Here is a 25,324-nt window from a genome sequence, read left to right on the forward strand (position 1 = left end):
AGATATTCATATTATTTATAAAAAGCTCTTGAAGAAACAGAGTTGCAGATGAGATTATAAATGTTTCCAGACACTTGGGAAAGAATTAAACCTGGAAACTTGGTCTTATGTCAAAAACAAAATGATTGTTTAAAACAACAGAAGAATAAGAAAGGTCTAATCAAACACCAAACTATTTAGAAAATGGGAAGAACTTCATAATATGTGACTTGTGCATTTGTGTCCCTTTCAAACAGGAGCACTTCTGTACACTCATAGAGCTCTCAAAGGTCCACAGAGTTGGACTGGAAATTGAACCGATGTATTTCCCATCCAAAATAAGAAATACAGGATCTGGTTATTATAAGATGCCACCAACAAACACTTGATTGAGAAACAGTAAGGAAGCTGAAAAAGAAGGGAATAGAGAGACAGGGAGATGTCCAGGTACAGGTGGGAAGGCTTTTGATCTCCTCTGAGTCTTTTTTGATCTTGTTCTAAAAAGCATCTGTCTATTCTGAGCATGTAACTAACTCCAGAGAGAGATGCCAGTTCAAATGGGAGAAAGCTCTCTCCTTGCAGCACAGAACTGCAGTCAGTTCTCTTATAACCTGCACCTTGAGCTGGACAGAACATTTGTTGATAACCAGGCGTGTGGCTTAAGAATTCAGAAGTGCACCCACCATCTCTGCAAACACAAGTGCCAGAGCTGCACCATAGCAGTGATAGCGTGATGCAGTTCTACTCTAGTTAATTCATAATCAGACTCAGAATTTAGTTTATAGTGTCTAAATTTAGGTAGTTTTGAATGATACTTTCCATCCTAATAGGAGCAAACTAAATTTAAAAGCCATCCTCTTCTGCCATAACGGTACTCCTAAGACTAGAAATGTTGAATGCATTTGGATTATAAAGAATCAAATATTTGTATCATTTGTAATTTAGTTGTAATAATCATTTTACTTTGAATGTGTTCTTAATGATTATTCTTCCTTTTTGTAGTGTTTGGTTTCTATCAAAGTAAACGTGTCAAATCGAGTGTCAGTAAGAGTATTTGTGACCTTTCTATTGCCTAAATGAACTGCAGCTGTGTATATAAAATAAAATATTTCAGTGAAACAACTGTTGCTCATATAATTATATCTCAAACTTAAACGTGAACAGTTCTTGAAATCTCCTGCAAAATCATTTAATATGGGATAAATTTTGATACAGTCTTCCTGAAATTGGAGTTTGCTGCCTGAAATCAACAAATAACAACTATTACAAAAATTACTATATAAATTTTAAAAATACTGAATGGGAGCAGCTTTTGGGCTGTCCAGTTTCACTGTATACAGCTGTCACATTGTAACAGCCGAGCTGTTGTCTCTCTACTTGGTTTTAGGAGACAAATTTTTTCAGGCTTATTTCCAAGCCAAACAGCTGTACTGAGTTCCAGTTGTGGGTTAAGACCTCCTTTCTGGAATAATATAAATAATAAAATAGAGGACATAAAGAGTCTAACCCTTACAGCTGTAGAAGGGTGCTTTGAACTGCCCAGATTTGTTGAGTGTGTTGCCTGTTTATGTGTTCATCTGCTCGAAGCGGGTGAGTCCCTGGCAGGCAGAAGCCCGACTTGACTCGGGTGCTTCAGTACGAGGGTGGCAGCGGGGGACAGTGCCTGCTCTGTCCTTCACAAGGCAAACGCCTTTTGTGTTTTAGGTTTGATAGCCGCTGTTCAGATCTGCACAGCCTAAGGTCATGTGGTTATTGTCCTAACAGCGATAACCCAGCTGAAAGTTAGGCTCCAGTCCGGCAGACACAATACAAGAGAGATAGGAAGAAGAAAGTTCTGCACTGGAAGCCTTGCGACTGAACATGTAGGAAAAATGTCATCTTCAAGCAGGAAAAGGAATGTATTCAGATGTAATAAAGTCACGTTTCTGCCTCTGCTTTGTAAAGTTGCCGGCGACAGGCGCTGCTTTGAGCCGCCGCGCTCTGCCTCTCGCAGTCTGGCACTCGGGAGATTCCTCCCCGCTCCATCAGCGAGCTGTCACATTACTATTATTAGTTGTTCGCTCTGCATGTGCCATTAGCCGACCCGGCTCCGGACCGCCGTAGGTATAAAACCCGCGGGCCGGCAGAGCGGGCGCAGCGGGGCGCGCCCTGCATGCGGGGCCGGGGCTGCGGTGAGTGCGGCTGCCCCGGGGCTGCGGTGAGTGGGGCTGCCCCGGGGCTGCGCTGAGTGGGGCTGCCCCGGGCTGCGGTGAGTGGGGCTGCCCCGGGCTGCGGTGAGTGCGGCTGCCCCGGGCTGCGCTGAGTGGGGCTGCCCCGGGCTGCGGTGAGTGGGGCTGCCCCGGGCTGCGGTGAGTGCGGCTGCCCCGGGCTGCGCTGAGTGGGGCTGCCCCGGGGCTGCGCTGAGTGGGGCTGCCCCGGGCTGCGCTGAGTGGGGCTGCCCCGGGGCTGCGGTGAGTGCGGCTGCCCGGGGCTGCGCTGAGTGGGGCTGCCCCGGGCTGCGCTGAGTGCGGCTGCCCCGGGCTGCGGTGAGTGGGGCTGCCCCGGGCTGCGGTGAGTGGGGCTGCCCCGGGGCTGCGGTGAGTGGGGCTGCCCCGGGCTGCGGTGAGTGGGGCTGCCCCGGGGCTGCGGCGAGTGCGGCTGCCCCGGGCTGCGGTGAGTGGGGCTGCCCCGGGGCTGCGGTGAGTGGGGCTGCCCCGGGCTGCGCTGAGTGCGGCTGCCCCGGGGCTGCGGCGAGTGGGGCTGCCCCGGGCTGCGCTGAGTGCGGCTGCCCCGGGCTGCGGTGAGTGGGGCTGCCCCGGGGCTGCCCCGCCGGGGCCGGGACAAGCCGCGGTGCCCGGGGCCGGTGCGGGCGGGGCGGGAGCGGGCGGCGGGTCCGGTGCGTCCCGCCGGCCCGGAGCCCCCGCCCGCCGCCCTGCGGCAGGGCCGGCGCGGCCGCCGCTCCGCCGGCCCGGTTATTTATAGCTCGGGGCCGCTTCCAGCCCAAAATTAGCCTGTTGGCCGGGCTGCTGCCTGCGGGAGGGGGGCTGGCTGGCTGCGCCCCCCGCGCGGCCGACGAGGGGCCGGGCGCGGCGCGCCGAGCCGCAGGGCCGGGCCGGGCCGGGCCGGGCCAGCTGCCGCGGCGCGGGGCTCGCCTGGAATGCGGGCGCCGGGCGCGCGTCGCGACTTTTATGGAAAGTTGCAGCGGCGGAGCGGCGGCCGCAGCCAAGGGGCGCTCGGCAGCGCAGCCCGCCCGCCGCCGGAGCGCCCCGAGCCGCAGCGCGGGCAGCGCACAGGTAAGAGCGGCTCCGCCGCCGCGGGGCTCAGCGCGGCTCGTTCCCCCGCCCCGCTCCGCTCCCCGCCGCCCGCAGCCGGCCCCGCTGAGCCCCGGCGTGCGGCGGGCCCGGGGCTGCGTGCCCGGCCGGCTGCCCGCGGCGAGAGCCGCCCCGCTCCGCCCCGCTCCGCTGCGCCGGCCCGAGCCCAGCCCGCAGGGCTGCGGGGCGGCCGCCCCTTCGCACCGCGGCGGCGGCGGGGAGGGCCCGGCCGGGCGGCGCCGAGCGCGGCCCGGGGCGTTGGGGCCGGCGGGCGCCCGCGGCCGTTCAACCGGAGGCGCTGCCCCGCGCCGGGCGCTGCCGCCCGGCCCTGAGCCGGCCCGGGGGACGCGGAGCCCGGGAGGGCCGTCCCGCCCCGCCGTGCGGGACCCGCGGTGAGTGATGTGCGGTTCATGAAAGTTCGCTGAAATCCCGTAGATCCCCGGTTTTCGGAAGCTGCTACACGCAGAGTTCAGTTTTGTTGGTGCGGTGTTCAGCAGCGCGGCGCACTGAATGCGTCCGTTGGTTCTGCTTCACTCTGAGCGATGGCTGTAAGAGTGGCTCGGAAGAAAATATTTGGCTTCCGCGACAACTTACTAATTAGTTACTATCACGTTTGTTTTAGGTAAATAGGGGCTTCTTTTAAGCCAACAAATATTGAAAAAATCATGTTTAATGAAGCATGGTAGAATTTCAAAAATTAATCAGCAAATTGTTGTGTGGTAGAAAACACAGTACTCTTAACCTTAGGTCTCAGGTCTTTTCTCTTAGAAAATTGTCCAATTAAATGAAACAATGAATTATAATTAGTCCTATAGAAGGGCCAAGTGTATTAATTAAGGAACATGCAGAAGTATGAGACTATGACTGGTATATGTAGGAAGCACAGTCTGGTGAAATACAAGAGCTGGGTAAATAGCTTAAGGAACTTTGTCTGACTGCATTTGGAATGTATTCGATGAGTGGTTTTCTCAGTGAAAGAAGCCAGGCGAGCATTGATGTGGTTATCGAGCTTTGAAACTCCTTTCAGAAGAACCAGTGTTGTGGTCAGGCTGGTGCAGGGAGTGGGGAAAGCTCTGGCACTGGGAGAGCAGTGCAGGAGGCGGTGGAAGTGACCCTTGCTGTGCACTGACGGCAGATGTACCTGCTCAGGTGAAGGTGGTACACATGATGCGGCTTTTTACAGGCATCAGCACCACCAGCAGGGTAGGGCTGCTCAAGGAGAAGCAGCAGCATGCCTCTAGGAAGCCCTGGAAACCTCTCATTTGGGGCAGAGGCAGAGCTCAGGCCATGGCCACTGTGGGTGACCACTCTGCTTCAGTCTGAGCTGGCCAAGAGCATTTCTGAGAAGAGGCAGAAAGGCTGTGTCCTGTCAGCAGGCAAGATAGAGATTGCAATAGCACCTCGTGGCCAGCATTTGTGTTACCTTGGTCTCTGAAGTCCTGTCATTGAAGTCAAAAAGCACATGGTTCATCTTGACACAGCAGGGAATGGAGGAACTGTGGCATGGGGCAAAATATCCTGGTTTGTCTCTTGGGAACCTCAGTTCACAATTTACTGCCACTTCCATTAGGATCAGCAGATACCATGGAGCATGAAATCATGGGCCAGAAGATCCCAGCAGGATTTCCCCATTACCAGAGCAGTCTCTGAACCCCTACTATGTTTGCTCTGGAGCCTGTGTACCCCGTAATTGTAGAAGAGAGTAAAGAATCAACAGACCTGTTGTACAGAGAAGGGTGATCCCATTTTTTAAACAGTTGGGCTGAATGGCATTGTTGCATAAGGATTGTTTATAGCTGTATAAAACATAGGCATCCTTTATAATATGTATGTTCTTATAAATAACACCCTATCTGCAAGGAGTATTCTACAACAAAATAAGACTCTCAATAAATGTTGAAGTGTGATAAATTTAAAGATTGAGGAAAAGATTGTACATGAAAAATTATCTGGGTCACTTGTTGGTAAGCATTCTGGTCTTTAATTATGAAGGCTTAATGAAGGAAATACAAGTGAGCGGAAGTAGTTCTGCATTTTGTATTTATACAAAATTAGAAGTTTAGACAGCTGGTATTAATTATTATAACTCACTGGCTTCAGTGGAACTGATGGTTGATGCCAGCTCAGGAACTTCTAAGCATGATAATTTTAGTATCTACTTCAGTATCTGTAATTTGGTACAACAACTGGTGGTGTCATTCCAGAGCAGTTATGGGCAGGGCACAAATGATGATCATTTCCCCTCCTCTGCCCACTTCTGTTTGATATTTTATTAAATATTTCAGCACTGTGGACTGTGTGTGCCTCTGGCTGCAAGCAGTGAGTTTCCAGCTCTCACAGTTTGGTTTTCTTATATAATGGACACTTCCCTGCAAGTAGATCACAAAGAAGAGGCAGATGGTAAACGTAACTTAGACCGTGCCATGAAGGGCTTATTTATAACTCACAGCACCGAGCAGGAGATCAGGAGGCCCTCTGAAAGGAGAAATCACAGAGGAACTGAACCTTTTTAAAAGTCCTGACTTCATACTCCTATTGTAAATAGTGGTGTTCAGTTCAGGGAAATGCTGGTATTTTTTGCGTCGCATGTGAGGATGTCTATCATGCCACTGAAAAACAAGAATTTTTTAAAAGAAAGTGAATTTTATTATTTATGGGAAGGTTTTTTATTTTTTAATCTGGTTAAAGATGCACACTTTTTTTTTTTTTTTTTTTTTTTTTAATCAATTGAGGACTATGACCTGCTTTCAGAAATGGAAATTAATTAAATTTAAGGAGATAGATTTTGGGACTTGTGAGCCATCAAATTTTCTGTGTCCTCTTAATGGTTTTCTTTTTTGACTTTTTTTGCCCAAAGTAAGATTTTAGGGAGGCTGCAGGAAAAGTTGAAAAAGTGCTATGATCATAACAGGTCAAGGCATATCTGAACTGATTGCTTGTCCATTTACAGTAAATGAGTAAGATGTTTGAAAGCAGTAATTTATTTTTTACAGAACATTCCTAATCTGTTGTCTGGTTTTTTATGCATTATTGCTTTTGTATTAAATTTTTACTTGAATTCTCTGCATTACAGCCAGTCAAGTCAAGTGGCATTTTCCCTATTTTCCAACTCCAGAGTTCGGACTATTGATCACTGGACGCAGGTTAAATTTTTCTTGAGGAGTGGACCTTTCAAAGGGACCCTGCAGTCTGGTACTTTCAGTATAAAACTCATAACACCAGACTAACTTTATCAAAGATATGGCGTTTAATTGTAGGAAAGATAGATGTAGAGAGAAAAAAAAATTACAGTATTTTAAGGTGCATGCTGGAGTGATGAGACTGTGTCAGCAAAGGTAACAAGCTGAACTTATTTTTTGACCACAGTTATGTTCATGGTTATCATCTGGCTTTTTTTTTTTTTTGAGTGGGAAGCTTCAATGAGGAGCCCTTACAGCTTCTGCTGCAGTATGTTGATCTTGGAAAAGAAAAGATGAGACTGAATATTAAGATTGGACAGCATCATAATAGGAGAAAGAGTTTCTGGAGTAAGCAACTAAACAGGCAGGCTTGTGTTGCCTCAAAAAATAAAAAATTGCTTTTATTAGATGAACTCTGGGAAAATACAAAACAAGAATATGTATATATAAATGGCCAATTTAATATAACTAGTTCATCTCAAAATGGAATTAGTAGGTCAAGGTTTCTTGGGTTGGAAAATCTATCACTGCATACTTCTGCAAAGCTATTGGCAGATGAGGAAGGCACTGTTCTTCCACCATTTGTAGGTGTCAGGGCTTCCTTATGTAGCCACTTGGGCTTTCTCAGCACCAGTTCATTGACTGGGACCCTCTCCTGATGGTGAGGCAGATACAAAGCAGCTTCTGTCTGCAGTGGTTGCTCCTGAAGCCATGGTCACTGCCTTACAGACCCAACCCAAAACTCAAGGAGTTCTTGTTTGTGGGAACTCAGGGCAGCAAACTCACACTTGTTTTCTTCAATATTGTCTTTATTGGAAATCACTCATCTGCCCTGAGGGGTGCCCAAGGCAGGGTCCAGCTGCTCATCCTGCTCAAGGTTTAATGGCCATGGAGAGGGATGGAAGTGGTGGTGTCATGTTTAGCAGTGTGCTGGTGCTTTGTATCAATATCTTTTAGCATCAGAAGTGGAGGTAGGATGACTTGCAGGGGCAAAATGCTTTAGAGCCAGCTGGCCAACCTTCAAACATATTAGAGTTATTGATGCCAATGAACTGGAAAGTAGCCTGAAGTAATAGCAGATATGGCAGTATTCCAAATGGCAGAAACATATCTGCCATCTTGAAGGCCCACAACCTATTGGACTGGCACTATTTTGGAAATTCAGACAGCAGGAATTTGCAAAGAAACTTTCTTCCAACATTCGCATTTCTAAGGAAAATTTCAGATCTTTTATCCCACTGTCAAGAGGTTCAGGTAATTGAAAGGTTCAAGACAAAGTCTTGAGTCAGGAACATCATCTTCTTACAATTAATTGCACACAAAGCCCCAGACTTTGGAATAGTCAGTTTTCAAATGACTTTAAGATGAAGCTCTATCCATGGAGTACATTGCTATGGTCAAGATTAGTGGTAACCTCACCTTGAGGTGTTGAGGTGAGATGGAATTTCTTGTGACAGATTATCTTTGAGTCTTCTCTGCTCCAGCCCCATGTGAAGGGTAAAAGGTCTCTGTGTCCCAGGTTACTTCAGTGCAAGGATTGCACCAATTTATGGCATTCCTTTATTTTCTGATGGGTTCCTGCAGTAACCCTTTGGGTCAGCTGCTGTATGTCAAGTACAAGGCTGAAGGTGGCCAGCCCCAGGTGAGGAAGGAGCCATTAAAAGAGCAGAGTAGCAAAAGAAGAGAACAGAGAACTTTCTCTAAGACCTGCTTATAGAAATAAGGAAGTTAAAAGATTTGAAGCAGTTTTAAAGTTATACTGATCACAGTGGGGATTTTGCTTACATGCATAGAAGTCAGTTAAAGCTTACAGAGATGTGCAAATCCTGCACAATGTACAAATGCATGGTAAAGCCTATAGGGACCCTGAGGCTACAGAATGCTGATGCAATTATTTGCCTTTCTAGACCCCACAGAATTCCAACACGTTGTTGCTGACCTGAAACAATCTCAATGGGAACTGCCACTTAGTGATTATATGTTCATGTGTTCAAAAGTGAGAAACTGAAATGCCTTGGATTCCTATTAGTCTACAAATGAAGGAGTGGTGTGACTTTTCTGTACCAACTGGTTGAAAGGGAACACCAAAGTGCTCTCCAGAACATCTCTGTTGAAGCCAAATTTGAAGAGTTTAGAATTTGTAAATCAGGGCAAGCGTTGGTAGCTAAATGCTTTTGTTTTGTATGTTGTGACTGCTTTCATTGGGAGAAACATCCCAAGATCTCCAAGAATCCCATTCCATCTGTGTAGCTACAGCAGTGCCAGTGAGCACTGGTGATGTTGGTGTACTTTTGAAGAGTTTACACGAAAACAACTCTCAATGTTAATTATTTTTAAAAGTACAGAAATATTTCTGTGTTTATAATCTGTAGAGATAGAGAATTTGAAAAATAAGAGCTTAACTTTCTGTATAATGAAAATCTCTGACTTCAGCTCCTCTAAACCACAAGTGGCAAGTCCCTTCCAGTGGTAAGCTGCTTTTCCAGTATTTTTGCTTAAAATCTTTGAGCCCCTTATTTGCACCCTGAGTTGGCTCCTGACTCTTTAGGCTTTCCGGGGACTCAGAGGATCAATACAATACAGACAGCAGTAGCACTGGAATCACATCATGATTTCCTTCCTCCCACGAGCTCTGATAGACCTGAAGCTGAAGAGAAAAAGAGAAAGTGCCGTTCTGTTAGCTTCCTAGTATACAGTGTACTTTAAAATTTCTAACAATTTTCTTCTGAAACATACCATGTCATTTCCACAACACAACTAAATTATACAAATGCTTTATCTGTATGTGGCTTACCTCTCCCATTTCACAGTTTGTAACACTACTTTTCCCTGGAGAACAGCCCTAGGAGAGGGGCAGCACGCTTTGCACCCGTGCGCTGGGGAAGGGCCGGAGTGCGGCCAGCCCAGCTCTCCGCTCGCAGCCCGGGCCCGCAGCCGGGAGCGGCACCGGGCACCGAGCAGGGCGGCCAGAGTTCGGCTCCGGGGTGATTTTCAAAGGGAAATTAGAACCCAATACCTAGGACTATACAGAGGAGTTATGAGCATGAATAGTGAATCATAAGCTTGTTCTTTTAATTACTGTGGCACACTTAGAACCTATTCATATCTTCAAAAGCCCCAGAGGACCAAGTGAAATTGTGATACATCCATTTCAGCCTATGCAAACTTATTTACAGGAAGATGGTTAAAGCATCATTTAAAAGGAAAAGAAAGGAATGTAACTACAACTGTTTCTTTCAGGTAGAAACTGAAAGCCATCTTAAACATACCAGGTGCAGAGCACAATACAGTAACCATGAATGACATTGCACAGAAAACTGAGGTATGTACCAATTTTAAAGTAATCAAGGCAATGTAATAATTTAAAACTGATGCTTGCAAAAGTAATAATTACAAATAATTGTAAAATACAATTATACTGGAAGTCTTCTGGTATCGCCATTATTTTTAGACAATGAAAGGGGATTTATTAAGTACCTTAAAATTTGATGGAATCTGTGAATTATATTCTTATTAGAAAAACATGAAGTAGGAAGGTGAAATTCTGGGCAACATTTACATCTGATGCTAAAATGTAAATATACTAGGCTACTTCAAATATTTCCTTTTCTACATAGACTGAGTAGCAGGAACAAAAACTGGTGTAGGTGGAAAAATACAAAACACAAAATGTTTTTAAGCCAGTTTTCTCAGTATTACTTTATTGAGAGCATTCCCATTGTCATCACTGTAAAAAGAAAAAAACTTCACAGTAGTTCTGAAAGTGGGAACCTCTGGTGTTTGGACACCCACAGATTAATCACTGGCAAAGAAGTGTCCATTTGCTGTATCAGCATCAGAGCCGCAATGGTCCAGCGATCTTTGTACTTCATAACATAAAATCTCTGGGTTCCTGGCTTTTTCTAGATATTGAAAAAGTAAGCATATTGCAAGTTTTAAATTAAGAAATACTACTCTTTATTTAAAAACTATAGGGGCTGTTGAAGTGTTGCAGAAAAGCTCTCATATGCATTGTATTATGTATCTATCTCTTTTAAATGTTCGGGGCAGAGAGTCTCTTTGGTGATTGCTTAAGATTGAAAGCAACAATAGAAATCTGTAAATAATTTAATAGTTTAATATAATGCTGCATGCTGTTTTGGATTTTTTAATATTTATACTATTTATGAACAAATATAATGATACTTAACTGATGATGGCTCATGGCACAAAGTTTGCAATCTCAATTGTACTTCTGCTTTATGTTCTTACATTCTTTCTAATCCAATCTATCAGAGTATTTCTGTCCATCTGTTTCAACTTTCTTTTTCTTATCTTCATTTCTTCTATATCTTCACCAAGATTCTGCTTTCTTCATCTAAACCCGTCCAAAAGTCCTATGTGCCCAAGCTTCACAAGGGTGATGTAAAGGATAAATTTGAAGCTATGCAGAAAGCAAGGGAAGAAAGAAATCAAAGGAGATCTAGAGATGAAAAGCAAAGAAGAAAAGAACAATATGTTAGAGAGAGAGAATGGAACAGGAGAAAGCAGGAGGTTATTTTCTTTGCTAATATTTTGTGTTATAATATTTAATATTTTATCTGAAAATTTATTCACATTATTTGAAGACAATAATACCGGGATTTCATTTAAGTTATAACGACAGTCTACTTTCTGTGTTTCACCAACTAGATGAAAGAACTGCTTGGATCTGATGAAGATGATGACACCAAACTATCTAAAACAGAAAAGGGTTATGTTCCAAAGCTCATAGGTAAGAGAGGCCTGACTTTGAAGGCCATAGAATTCCACGGGTAAGAGTTAGATGGAACTGCTGAGCTGTGCATTTCATGTCCACAGGAACTGTTAAAGGCAAGTTTGCAGAAATGGAGAAGCAAAGGCAAGAAGAAGAAAGAAAAAGAATGGAAGAAGAAAGAAAGCGTAGAATTGAACAAGATATGATTGAGAAAAGAAAAATTCAAAGAGAATTGGCAAAAAAGGCACAGGAGGTATGTTCATCTGATCACAACAGTCAGGATGTAACTGTAAACAATAAACACTAAAACCATTTTGTATTGATCAGAAAGATCTGATCTTAAGATTTCTCATAGTAGAGATTTACACGGGAGATGCTCAGTGGGGTTGAAGTGAAATATCGTGTTCAGTCCTCCTTTCCTTACAGTAACAATTTTCTTGTAAGCTCCAAAGTTGAGTTGCAGATGAAATGGGCAGGCACAAACCTGGTAGGAACCAGGCACAATTTTTGGTGTCATATGCATATAAGTTTGCTAAACTAATTTGAAAATGTTTCTTGTATTTTCTCAACTCTTACTTTAGACAACCTGTCCTTTTAAGTTAGTGTCTAGAGCTCAGTGATATATGAACTAAGGCAAGCAAGAAATAATAAGAAAACATCAGTGGCAGGTAAAAATGAGACAACACTAATGTAGTAAAAATAGTAAATCGTGGAGATCTAGGTCATGTTTTATTTCTTTGCCAGTTTGTGAATCATCATTGCATGCATATACATATATATATATATGTATAAAATATATGAACAGACTCCAATTTTATTGAAGCAAATTCTGTCTTTTGTAGAATTTTGTGAAGGCATATAAAATTTAATTCCTTTTGCAGTTTTCTTCAGTGCTGCAAATACTGCAGTGAGAGTAAACATTTAAATGATAGACTAAAAACACATGCAAATTTCTATTTAACCAAATCATAGTAATACTTAATTTAGTCTTCAATTTGTTTTAAGAAATGAAAAGCAGTGCCAATGGAGAAGTTTTTGGATAGTCTTTTCTACTAGAACTTCTTACATTGTGAAAACCTTACTTTTAATTTGTATTGTATCTACTATATATTAAATCTACTCTGCAAGGCAGAAATGAAGAATTTTAAAAAGTATGTCAGTTTTAGGCCATAACATAGGCACAGCATAGGAAGTAAACACAGCATTAGGCTTTTTTTAGGAGCTGAGGGAAGACAATGTCACTTGAACCAGAAATGATCAATGACTTCAGATTTTTTTTAAATTTATACTATTCTGGAATGTTTAAATGAAGAATGGACATCTCAAGTATTGCTCTTGGTTCAGCACTGTGTTGAGAATGCTTTAGCAGACTTTGTGTGGGATGTTTTATGTCTTGTTACCTCTTCCTTGACAAGCTGACCTATCTGAAGTATTCCAACAGAGCCTCAGTCATTTCCACCTCTGTGAATTTATGTGCTACATACATATCACTGATACAAATAGAATTTCCAGTTCTATGTTTGCAACTCTAAGGCAAAGAGCCAAATTAATGTAATCATATGAAATTCTCATTTAATAGATTGATGACTTTAACAATACGGGAACTGAATCAGCAGCTGAGGTAATCAGATTTTCTTTAAAGAAATGTTCACCTACATTTTTATTCACTTTGTTTTATTATTGTAATTTGGGTTGGGAAAACATAGAAAACAGCACAGAAATACTGAATTAAAGTTCAATCAAGGAGCTAACAAATTTTTAACGTATATTGAACTATCTCTGTACCTGAAGTCAACATACTGAAGTCTGAAACAGAGCCTGCACTATGAATACTTTGTGGTTAGTTAAAAACACCTAATATGTAAATATTCAAAGCCAGAGAATTATTTTGTATATACTGGGAATGATTCTTTTAAGTCCTCTGGCTTTGCAAAGAATTATCTTAAAAGCTCTTTGCCTTAAACTTGAAATTAAAGGGGGATTCTGACACTATACAGAGGTTTGAACACCTCACTGAGTTAACTTAGTTATTTTTTTTTACTAATCTACCATACGGGTTTTGACTTTAAGTCTTGCAAATAAATGTTTTATTTCAAAAATCTGGGTCCAAAGGTCCTATTGTCTTTCACTAACACAAGAAAATCACACTCCTACTACAGTTTTGGAAAGAAAAAACAAAATCTGCAAATTCATCAGTTTTAACTTATTTGATAGGAGGGAAAAATATGGGTAAATTATATTTTGGCTAGTAAGTTGTAAAAATGGAGTTGAAGCAGCAACATCCTTCAAGAAACAATTACTGTACCTGACAAATTACATAACAGAAATTACAAATTACATAATTCTGTGTTAAGTTATTGATTTATTCTAGCTGCAATTTACTATCATTTACATAATAAATATAAAACTGGAAGTAGAGTGTGGTTACAATTGTTGTGTGTTCAAAACGACACCTGTTCTTTTCCAAACCTTGAGTTTTTATGGCTAACGGTTAATGAAAATATATAAAGAAATTAAGGTGTTTGCCAGCTGTTAGGTTTAAAATATAATTCAGTTCTTGATACTCTTCAGATATTAGAAGAAAACTAATGACTTTATTCTTGTGGGTAATATTCAATACAAGTAAACCTTTTGGAAGCTTTGGTGCACACAGGTTAAAACAAGCAGGTTCATTAAGAAATGAGTCTACCTAGAAGTCAAGTTTCATGAAAATGTAATAAATATATTTTTGGACAGGAAGGGGATGATTCACTGCTAGTTACAGTAGTGCCTGTAAAAAGCAGCAGGACATCTGGGAAGATGAAAATAATCCCTGAGAACACAGGAAAGGAGACAGCAGAACAAAGAAAGGCACAGGATGAAGAAATGAAGCCAAAAGATGAGGAACAAAACCAACTCCTTAAGGAACCCAAGTGCCTTTCATTTGTCCAGGTAAACCATAATCCAAAAATACCTATATAATAGATAGGTATTCCCTTAAGATACAGTGTTTCATTTTCCTTACACAGGGTGAAAATGAAAACAGTGAAACTCAAGAGCCTCTGTCTCCTGGTAAGCTGAAAGTCACGTTTGAAGAACTGGAAAGACAAAGACAGGAGAATCAAAGGCGGCAAGCAGAGGAAGAAGCAAGGCAGCGTTTGGAAGAGGAAAAACGAGCCTTTGAAGAAGCCAGGCAGAGAATGGTAAGCACACGTTTTGTTCATGTTGGTTACAATTTGCACATTCTTTCCTGTATGTGATTCTTCTCTTTTCTTATACCTTATCTTTATTTCAAGCTGTTAAGAGTCTGGAAATGAGTTTTTGAAAGACATTTTTGACCTTTGCTCTAACTCAGTAACCACACTGGCATAATACTTTAGACATTCTTTTAGTAAACCAAAAAATAACAGGTGTTTTGATTTTGCCAGCAACTTGATTTTGTCTACACTTTGTAGTACCTTAAACTGTAAGTCTTCAAGAAGATGAGCAGCTGTCTGTTTTCTTCTGAAGTAATGCTGCAGATGGTTCAGTAACTGTTTCTTGATGCAAACATTCCATAGTAACAAAATGCTGTTTCTTATCCTCATATTTATTTGTAAATGTGATAAGAAATATATATCAACTACAACTCTTGTGAAGAAAGGTAAAAAAAAAAAGATCAGCTCTTTTTTACGTACTGATAAAAACACCAACATACTATAAATTACTACAGGAAGTCCCCTAAATTGTCAGAAATGCAGCCCACAGATCCTGTTTAATATAACTTGGAAAACTGCCTCCATATGTGTTCTTTATCATAAGTGAGAGTTAGATCAGCTATAAATAGAGCTCACTGTACTTTGTTCTTTGATCACACTGAAGGAATCATACACTTAGTATTAACCTAAGATAACCAGATAGATGAGTTTTGTATTTCCTTATTTTTATTTGAATACTTCTTCCCTCTATAGTCATTATCACTGTGAGCTTCTTAATTGACTTACAAAATTCACATACAAACAAGATTAACAAGAAATGAGATTTTAATCTTGCATAAAAACTTGGAAAACATTATTTATAGGAATTTGCTAGCTTTAACAGAGTATAATTATGCATGAACAGTCTTGGAAAAACAGCTCTAGATCACTATTTTGATTATATTTCAAAAACATTAATGACATTTATATTCTACAGAAACAAACTTAAACAAAACCAACAATACAGAACTTCTAGAAAGCTGAAACACAAAAATTCCCAACTGGTCCATATTGAGAGAGTTCTAGGTTTAGGCAGATACCTAAACTGTAGTTTACTTTTCCATCTCCACCTCCAATAAATCACTGTTGTTTCACACCAATAACCTTGTCATTGCGTCAGTAATGCAATTTTTTTTTTGTTTGGGGCAAGGGATTCTAGTAAAGAAGTAGAGAGAAGAAACTGAAGGAAAGTGAACTCCATTAAGTCACTTAGGTGCTCTAACTGAAGATTAGTTCACATCTCCCTTCCTTATGCATTTATATTTATCAAGTAATATGAAATAATTTACAAATTCTCCACATCAAAATAATTTTTTAACATGAAGCTATACCTGCTGACCAGTGGTTGTCAAACTTTGACGTAAACATTTTTCTTAAGAATTCAGCAGTTAATTTTCTTAAATTCTTCAAATTTTTTCCCTTACAAATTTCAAATAAAGATTTCTCTAATTCCCTTAATGGGCTACCCCACATACCAGTCCTAGGGCTGGTCACAGTATAGAGATCTGGATTATCAGTACTCTGACAGCTCCCAGCCCACTTCCTCCATGAAGAGATAAAGTACTCTGGGATGTCCTCTGAAAAGGGTTCTTGATTGCAGCTTGCAAACCACAGGCTTCTTTTAGCACATAAGTGTTCACTGGAGAGAAGCTATAGCCAGGAGATCAGAGTATCTCAATTCCTTTTCTTCAGTGATGATTAAATGTCTAAAAATAAAAGAAACAAAAATCTCAGTCTGGAATAATAGCAAAATGATATCTGATTCAGTTTTGCTATAAGACTGTACAGCATTTCTTTAAGTGGTGCACTGATGAAAGCAATTTCTATACAAACAAAAAGATTTGATGGTATAAACATCTATGAAAATGATGTAAATAAAGAGAATAGAGAGTGATTTACAGTAAATGATCCAACAATGAGACCATAAAGTATGTACTTAACTGTTCAGCCTCTTCCTGGTTACACATTGTTCTTTGAATTACACACTCAACACATTTTTAAAAATTGTAAAAGCTATGTATAGGATACTGAAAATTTCTTATCTTGCTCCCCTGGCTAGAACAAAGATTAAAATGTTTCTCACAGGAAACTAAGCTTTGATGCATTTTTTTCCCCCAAGGAGAAAAATCTTATAAAAGATCAGAAAGGAATGGAGTATTTATTTGCTATAAAGAATATTTTTTGTTTGGCTAAGTGCTTTCTATATTTTCCTCTCCCTATTCTCTTAAGATAAATGAAGCTGGAGATGAAGAATCTGAAAATCCTGTTAAGGAATTCCGCCCTGGTAAGCTCAGACTCAGTTTTGAGGAGATAGAAAGACAGAGGAGAGAAGAGGAAAAGAGGAAAGCAGAAGAGGATGCACGACGACGCATAGAGGAGGAGAAAAGAGCATTTGCTGAAGCAAGGAAGAACATGGTATGGCATTTTGGTTTAGCAGAAATTTAATTTTTACCTAAATCCCATTATAGAAACTCTGGGAAAAACTTTTAGATCAAGTTAGGAATACATACTTCAACTCCTTCATTCATTAGTCCACCTTACTATTTATTGTAAGGTAATGGGGTAAACTAGTCAAATTCATTTACCAAAAATCATCACAGAACAATCCCTCCTCACAGCCAGCCTAGAGAGGATTTCAGATAATTTAGTCAAAAACAAGTATCATATCCAGTGCGTAACACTACACTAGATGCAACATACTTGTGAGCAAAATGTTTCCACAAGAAGGGTTTGTTGTTTAGGGTTTTTTTGGGAAGAGCAATTTCTTTTATTGTTCAAAGTTTATTCCCCTACCTCTACAGGGTGTCCACCAGTCATCTCTTACTCTTAACGCACAATTAATGGCACAGTAGAAAAATGCTCACTGCAAGTATGAATCTTCCAGTCATCTGTAGCTCTTCAGGGAGAAAAAACTAAAAGGCTGAACTCTGCTACTTGATGTTTTTAATGCTTGTTACAAGAAAAACAAAAAATAACTTGTGGTGCTTGCCATTAGAATACTTTGTAATACTATCTTCCCTTGACAAACACAGATCACAGATTTGTCATACGCCAGGACTTCTAAAATTTGATTTAGGATTATACTGGAGACAAATTTTCAGGGGCTTAGGACTAACATACACTACCTGAAAGGACAAAAGATGTCTGATTTCTGAGGTTGGCAACTACTGTTTATATTAAAAAAAAAAAAAAAAAAAAAGTGGCCACAGAGCTTTTAACTGTGGTTTTCATACTTATTCCAGCCATTTCAAGATTCAGCAGGCTTTTTTGGGTATAAGCCAGTTACTTATTGGTGGATATCAGGAAATACAGCATTAAATTACACAAATATAAACTAGTGAAATAATGTTTGTTTCAAAAGGGAGGGCAGGACCTGCCAGTCTAGGACTGTGGAATAACCCAGGCACCTGGTAACATCTTCCTACGTCCTCTGTGGCTGAATTGGGAAAGGCCAAGTGCGTCCCCAGTAACATTTTCTTAACTACTCGAAGCAATACTTGGGAGAGAAATGAAAACTTTGTATGAGTACTGATACTGCCAGCAGGGCTCCCTCTGCCTGGAAATTGGGCCAAACACCTGTGCTGAAAGACTACCTAGAGAAGCTACTATGTGAATTTTTATTTGATACTGTACTGAAAAATAGTGTCTGTCTGTATCTCCAGAGAAAGAAAATAGAACTTAAAGTCACTTAAAAAACCCTCAATCCAACAAAAGAATGCTACTGGAAACTTCTGCCACTACAGTTTTTATGAAAAAGCAGTAGAGAACTAAAGGAACTAAAGGAAGCACAGAATGTATGTGCTTTTGGTTTTTCCTTTTTTGAGAAACTCTTTTTTTGGCCTCAGTGTATCAAGAACCTGAACTCAAGTGTCCAGGCAAGAAAAATCTCCCTGAAAAAAAGGATGTAATCCATCACGTGCAGCACAGAGGCTGTGACTGCTCTACTTGCAGACAACAAAAGTGGTCTGTAACTAAAAAAAATTATTGAAATATATTTTCAGCATTTATGCACTTGAAATTTCTCTGCTAAGTAGCACCCTGAATATGAATCCTACATTTTCTCCTACTAACCGAATATAACTCTGTGTTTCTTACTCCCCACAGCTACAAAATGTAGCAGCAATGAAGATATGTCCTAAAATGTTTAAAAATATAATAGTCCTCTCTTTCAAAGGCAGTAAAAATGAACCCTAAATTGTTATTCCAGGAACTTTTTAGTGTTCATTCATTTTAATTTAGTTTTGGAAGTGGTAGAAATGGTAGTATTGTAGCTGGAAAACACAAATGCCACCTCCTTTTGGATCTTCCTCACATTTCCTTGTGCTATTTCCATGCTCCCCAGCATCAGTGTCATCACTTTATACTGACGCAGTTGTCTTTCACCCCCATCAATCTTTTTCTGGTAGAGACTGCAAAAAACCCCCTGGTCTAGCACAAAAAAACCAAAAAACAACAACAAAAAAAACCCAAACCCAAACCAAACAAAAAAGCCCCCAAAAAACAACAACAAAAACCAAAACCCAAAACAAAACAAACCCACAAACACTAAAACAAAACAAAAAAACCCCACACCTTTTCCTTTTGACTATGCTGCAAACCATGATTGTTACAGGAATGTTTCTGACTGTCAACCATTTCCACTTTGCAGAAAAAAAAAGAAGCACAGTCTAATTTCACAAAATATGGCTAAAATATTTACTGAACTAACCACAGGGGTTTTGTGCATCACACAACTCAGCTTAGAAATTTAATTATGGGTAGCCTCTAAAACTATGGGGCATTGTTTATTCTATAGGAAAGAGATCAGTTTTGGTTTTTGACTTCACTTCTCTACAACACAATTCCAACAAATATGCCCATATTACAGAAAACAAATGAAGAGCAAAAGGAATGGTGGTGCTGAAGTCCAGTTCTAAGCTTAGAGGGAAAATCTGAGTAAAATATGTAGTGAATAGCAGAATTTGAGTGGGATTGGGCTAAAAAAATACTGAAAGCTGTGGCAAATAAAGAAGATATGGGCAAAGTATGTCAAGAGTGTGGTACGAACCAAGATGACACCAACAGCAGAGAAAGGTGTGGGTTACAGTGGCAGTAAGCAGCAATAAATAGAAGTAGTGCTAAAAGCTCTTACAGAAATGTCTATTCTCTGTCTCTTTATAAAGCACTTTCTCAAATGGAAATATTGTCCTTTAATGATCTGACTGATTAGGGTTGTTGGAAATGTCTACAGCTTAGGGCACATTCAGCTCTCCCAGGTTTGCCACAAGGGTTTTCAAACCTGTGCCGATCGATCAAACAGTGCCAAAAGCCACATCACCCCCCAGTTCAGTACCTCACCTCACCTTTACCTGCAGAACATTCCTGTATAAGACAATCTCTGTTACTAAGTTTATATAGTTACGGGCACATATATTCTTAAACTTACATTAAAATTCCTATATAATACACTGTTACTGCTGGCTGATTTTGTAGTGTTCAGCTTCATATTTTAGTACTTCAACACATTCAGTCTGATAAAATATTAATTCTTTGGAAATAATGAAAACTCTTTTCCTAGGCCCTACTATCTTACGATTTAGTCTAAAAGGTAGGTCAGCTGCTCCTAATGCCAACCAAGCCTAACCCTACTCTGAAGCCAGACAAGGACAGGGAAAGGAGAAAACCCTTGCTAGTGGGTGTACAAATGATAAACTAGCCATATAACTTTTAACACAAACAATTTGTGCAAAAAGAAGAGTTTCTTCTGAATGTTCTGTTCAGTTATCCTTACTGGGAATACTAATACTGCTTTAGAACACAAGTATAATTCAGATTGCTTAAGAAAAAGATTACAGATAAATGAACTTCAGCATTAAGAGCAATGACATTTAAACACAAACACTTTGTCTGAAGTAAACAAGAATGAATCAGGTCCTAAAGGTGCATTTAGAGGGCATCCTCCCTTGCAGAGGAAAAATACTGCATTAAAAAAAACACACCTAATCTCCATTATAAAAGTTGTGTTGTAACTAAAGTTAAATACAACCCCCTAAAGTACTCCCTCCCACACCACTAGAGGAATGTCCACATTGGCTCAGTGCACCTGTCTGTGCTGGGGCAGATGTGACGAAGTAGTCACTTATCTTTATGTACCAGAAGTGTCTGAACAATGCTGTGATTTCATCACAGATATAATTAATGCTCTGAATTTCCAACAGGTGCTGGATGATGAATCACCAGAAATGTTTAAAACCTTTTCTCAAGAATCTCTCATACCTGGTAAACTGGAAATTAATTTTGAGGAGCTGCTGAGACAAAAAATGGAAGAAGAAAAGAGGCGCACAGAAGAAGAGCGTAGGCAAAAGTTGGAAATGGAAAGGCAAGAATTTCAACAGCTGAGACAAGAAATGGGAGAGGTTTGTACATCACACTATATGTTAAGCATGCTTTGAATAAAATGTGTCACTTCATTACTAAAATTTTAAGACTGGAAAGAAAAATTTCTCTGAAAGAAGTTTTAAGTTAATACATTCAACATTACATGAAAGAAAAGAAAAATAGAAAAAGTTATTTGTAAAACATTTTATATAATGACATTTTAAAATTACTAATATACCAGGAAAATGTGTTTATCCACTGCCACCTTTGAAGAAAGTAGAGTTACAAATTTGTAATTTGGTTTTGCAGTAATTTCTGAAAATGCTAGAGTAAAATGACAAAGTAATATTTATGCTCTTGGAAGAACAGAAATATCTAGTTCCCAAAAGACAATACAAAAATAGAAGTAAGAAAGGGCAAAATTCTTGTTTTTCCTTAGAGAAATACTGTACTACCTAATGAGAAAAATACAGTGGCCTCAACTTTTTTCTAATTGGTGTTTCAAGGGTTTGAAGACTGGCACAGCTGATTTTAAAAATCACATACAAAATCTGCTTTACATCCCAAATGTTTAAAACACCACATTGATGAACTTCACACTTCAGTGTGGCTGTGGGTGGCAATCGTTTATTATTCCCTTTTGAAAGTCAGAGAACAACATTAATTTATTATTTTATAATTTTTGTTGCAAAGCTTGAGCAAATAGTAAAGGCTCTAGCTTGTGATGATCCCAACTCATCTTGGGGAAGCAGGGAGAGACAGGGACATCAGCTAAAATGCTTGTACATCTGTACAATCAGTCAGAGGTCATAAAATAGGGAGAAAAAGATCAGTAATTACAGCTTCCCATGTGGTTTGACTACAGGATCCACAACTGCCCTTTCTTTTTCAGCTATGACATCTTGAAATGTCATTTTTCACTGAATTAGACAAAGATAAAAAAGGCAGTATTTTATTTTTAACAAAACAGCTGTATTTTAGATACAGAATATGATACCTCATATCATACTGCAAGCAAGTAGAGGTGAATTTTGAACTCCAGGTAAGTTTTTTGTATTGGTCTGTGTCTGGTTTCCTGAACCCACAAAGGGCAGTTTATTGACAGCAACCCTTGAACAGATGGCATATTCAAGCAAGGTTTTTAAAATCTGTATCTAGTTGAGATATGACACAAATGCATTCATCATGAGGTAACAAGGAAAAAAAAAATACAGGGGAAAGGTCTCTGTACTGATTTCAAATAACTAACAGAACTGTAATGTACTGAATTACACCGTCTGGGGGAGAATAGGTAGTAAAAATAATGAGGGCATTTTCCATCTTACATATTCTGTAATTTCTGAACAGCTGGAAGAAGAGTCTGAAACTTTTGAGTTAAGCAAAGAGTACGAAGAATTGCTAAAGCTAAAAAGAAGCGGTTCTATTCAGGCAAAGAACTTAAAAAGCAAGTTTGAAAAAATAGGACAATTGTCTCAAGAAGAAATACAGAAGAAGATTGAAGAAGAACGAGCAAAGAGGAGAGCAATGGATGAAGAAATAAGAGAAAGGGAAGCCGAAAAATTCCACGAGGTAAGTTGCATTCTGTGTATGTTAATGATCTACTTAACCAGCACACTAATGATCCAGGAGTGGACAATGCTGCTGCTTTCATCAAATTCTGCTGTTTCCAAGATTATGTTTTCTCTTCTTTCCTGTTCCCTCCCTTGGATGCTTAAGGCTATCACACCTCAGCATCCCTTAAGAAACAGCACTGGTTTATTACTGGTGCTTTGATCAAGCAGAGTTCTGCTTTTCTGTTCAAAGCCCTACCATTCGGCATTTTAACCTTAAATCTGTCAGTCTGAGGGCTTAAAACATATCTGAGAGTTATCTATTAATCATCACTCAAACTGCTTCTCCTTCTGAACTATTAATTCTCCTCTACATGAATTGAATAAAAAATTCAATTACCAAATCCAAACAATACCATTGAAGATCATATCTGTGTCATGTACACTCACTCCTCAGGGTAGAGCAGAAGAGGGTGCCTACTTATCTGTACTTCAGACCAGAACCTTCAGTTTTTCAGAGGGGAAACCCCAAGAAATGAAGCTATCAGTGACGAAGTTGTCTGTAATCCATAAGCTTAGTGAACTTCTGTGATGAAATGTAAAACTTTAACTTTTAGTAGTAGTACTAAGTTTTACTAAGTTTTTTAGTAGTACTAAGTTTTAAACTAAGTTTTAGTAGTAGTATTTATAGTACTAAGCCTGATCTGAGCTTCATTCTGGCTCTTCTCCACAGGAGTAACTTCAGCTTCACCTCAAAGCCCGTCCTATTAGTGAGCTTTTGATTTAATGACTGACACTCATTGTTTTCATAAGGTCAACAGTTTTAAGTGTTAAACCCATGCTAACATCATGGCAAAATACTGCAGTCACTGAGGATTTACAACTGCCAAGAAGCTCTCAACTTCTATAGGAATAGAACTTCAGGAACATTTTTTACATACAATTTTTGAAATAACTTCTGCAAAAATCTTGTCCTATCCTTGGATGAACTAATACAAGACTTGCCCTACACTCAAATAAACCTCTGAAAAAATCCAGGTCTCTGTGTGGCTCTGCTCAGTTAAAAAAAAACCTCTGGGAACACAAAACTAATTTTACTATCATATATATGTCTAAAGCAAAAATAATAGTTAAGCTGTGTTTTTAATTATTATTTCCCAAGGATGATGACGTAGATGTGATACCAGCCAAGAAATCTGAGGCTCCATTTACTCACAAGGTAAACATGAAGGCTCGTTTTGAGCAAATGGCAAGAGCCAGAGAAGAAGAAGAACAGAGGAGGATTGAGGAACAGAAATTACTACGCATGCAGTTTGAACAAAAAGAAATTGATGCAGCATTACAGAAGGTATAAATTGCAAAATAATATTCTCCAGTTGTGTCATTTAACTTAGCTTCTAATTACCACTGTAGGCAACACTACCAGATAGAAAAGGGATATTTTACTTCTTTTAGCAGGTGCTAGGAATTGCTGAAATAATACAAAATTGCTTTTGGTGTTTGCACATACTCTCCATGAAATTAAAGAATGGTTTGGGTTGAAGGGACCTTAAAATCATCTAGTTCTGACTCCCCTGATGTAGGCAGGGACACCTCCCATTACATCAGGCTGCTCAAAGCTCCATCCAACCTCAACACTTTGAACAAAGTACCAGAGACACTGCAGAAGACTTTCCATGAATAGTCTGAAAATGGAATTGACATTCATGCCTGTATCTTACACCAACATTCCAGCCTCATTAAAATGCATTTTACTGCCTGTGGCATACCCAGATTGGATGCATTGTTATGTATTGAGGACAGCTGTGGAATTTCCTCAGAAACACAGTAACGTGTAATCAAACATGCGTCACTATCAGTCATAGTGCTATTGCCACTTTAAATGTTTTAAATCAACTTATTTTAAAACAGAAAAGGGAAGAGGAAGAAGAAGAAGAAGGAAGCATTATTAATGGTTCTACTTATGAAGATGAGGATCAAGCTCGGTCTGGAGCTCCCTGGTTCAAGAAGTCACTGAAAAACACATCAGTTGTTGATGGCGAGCCAGTAAGATTTACAGTTAAAATTATGGGAGAACCAAAACCTGAAGTTACATGGTGGTTTGAAGGAGAAATGTTGCAGGACTCTGAGGACTATCAATATATTGAAAGAGGAGAAACCTACTGCCTTTATTTGCCAGAAACCTTCCCAGAAGATGAAGGGGAATATATGTGTAAAGCAGTCAACAACAGAGGCTCAGCTGCTAGCACCTGTATTCTCACTATTGAAAGTAAGAGCTAGCATTTTCATTTGCTTGTATCTGTCTTCTTGCATCTTTCCTGTTACAAAAATCTAACTTCCTGTCTCTCTTAACTCTTTTTCTGTTTTCTAGCTGACGACTACTAATGCTCTACTTTAGCTGGAATCTTTCTTCCCCTCAACTTTCTTACTGCATCATCTCTTTCTCTGATGGGGCCAACTGAAGAAAGCAAGGATGTGCATTAATTTGTCATTCCTGCATCAGATAAGAATATACCTTTCAAATTGTGAGAATTCCCTATTTAATGCAAAAACTAGTATCAAAGGCTAAAAATTTAAAAAATCAATCTGTGAAAGATCAACTGAAGGAAAAAGCTGAATTATCATAGTGCTCCAGCATTTGAAGACCAACTCTTGCATAACAATAAAGCTGAATACATGATATGGAACTTGTGTAGCAGTGTTAATCTATTGGTGTATCCTGCATGAGCACTGAATATTTAAGCTGTTTTACCTTATCCCAGAGGCACTGAACTGGCAAAGGAAATACTTACTGATGGTTTTCCAAAACCCAAGTGTACTATTTTTAAAGAATAAAGGATGACTTAACTGCTCACCATTGTTTCAAGCAGAATAACTTACTTTGTTTTAAAATGGGCTTGAATTGAAAATGTTCTGCTCTGATCAACCTATGCAGCTGATAATCTCAAATAAAAACAATCTCCTTTAGGTTTGTAGTAGTCTTTAAAGTGCCAGCACTTGCTTGAAAAGCTCATGATTG

At 40.0% G+C, this 25,324-nt stretch overlaps 2 protein-coding genes across 37 annotated transcripts in view; one reads left to right on the plus strand and one right to left on the minus strand.

Annotated features, from left to right (window-relative positions):
* Positions 1 to 1,999: 1,999 nt before the first annotated feature.
* Positions 2,000 to 25,159, plus strand: NEXN (nexilin F-actin binding protein). Of its 21 annotated transcripts, none has more exons than XM_021527454.3 (14): positions 2,019 to 2,082; positions 9,689 to 9,770; positions 10,790 to 10,981; positions 11,120 to 11,201; positions 11,288 to 11,436; positions 12,763 to 12,804; positions 13,920 to 14,114; positions 14,192 to 14,365; positions 16,628 to 16,813; positions 20,596 to 20,793; positions 22,103 to 22,324; positions 23,468 to 23,653; positions 24,217 to 24,574; positions 24,677 to 25,159. In XM_021527454.3, the coding sequence occupies exons 2-14, from the start codon at positions 9,744 to 9,746 to the stop codon at positions 24,688 to 24,690; spliced, it is 2,025 nt and encodes a 674-aa protein (XP_021383129.2). In that variant the 5' UTR covers positions 2,019 to 2,082; positions 9,689 to 9,743; the 3' UTR covers positions 24,691 to 25,159. The 21 variants fall into 21 exon arrangements, with proteins under 21 accessions (XP_085442460.1, XP_021383129.2, XP_085442454.1 ...); XM_085586328.1 differs by having other exon boundaries at positions 2,022 to 2,176; positions 9,693 to 9,770; XM_021527484.4 differs by having other exon boundaries at positions 2,024 to 2,078.
* Positions 15,064 to 25,324, minus strand: part of FUBP1 (far upstream element binding protein 1) — a 33,865-nt gene continuing 23,604 nt past the window's right edge. For 12 of the 16 annotated variants that reach the window (XR_014957048.1, XM_085586353.1, XM_085586351.1 and 9 more), the window contains one exon: positions 15,064 to 16,104. Coding sequence is in view for 12 of the 16 variants with exons in the window: in XM_085586353.1 (XP_085442479.1) it covers positions 16,087 to 16,104 (18 nt within the window). In the remaining 4 variants the exon portion in view is untranslated. The remainder of the gene's footprint in view (positions 16,105 to 25,324) is intronic. The other 4 variants (XR_013340455.2, XR_014957046.1, XR_014957047.1 and 1 more) reach the window with 2 other exon arrangements.

Source organism: Lonchura striata, chromosome 8, assembly GCF_050655825.1.
Source record: "Lonchura striata isolate lonStrDom1 chromosome 8, ASM5065582v1, whole genome shotgun sequence".
Classification (NCBI taxonomy): domain Eukaryota; kingdom Metazoa; phylum Chordata; class Aves; order Passeriformes; family Estrildidae; genus Lonchura; species Lonchura striata.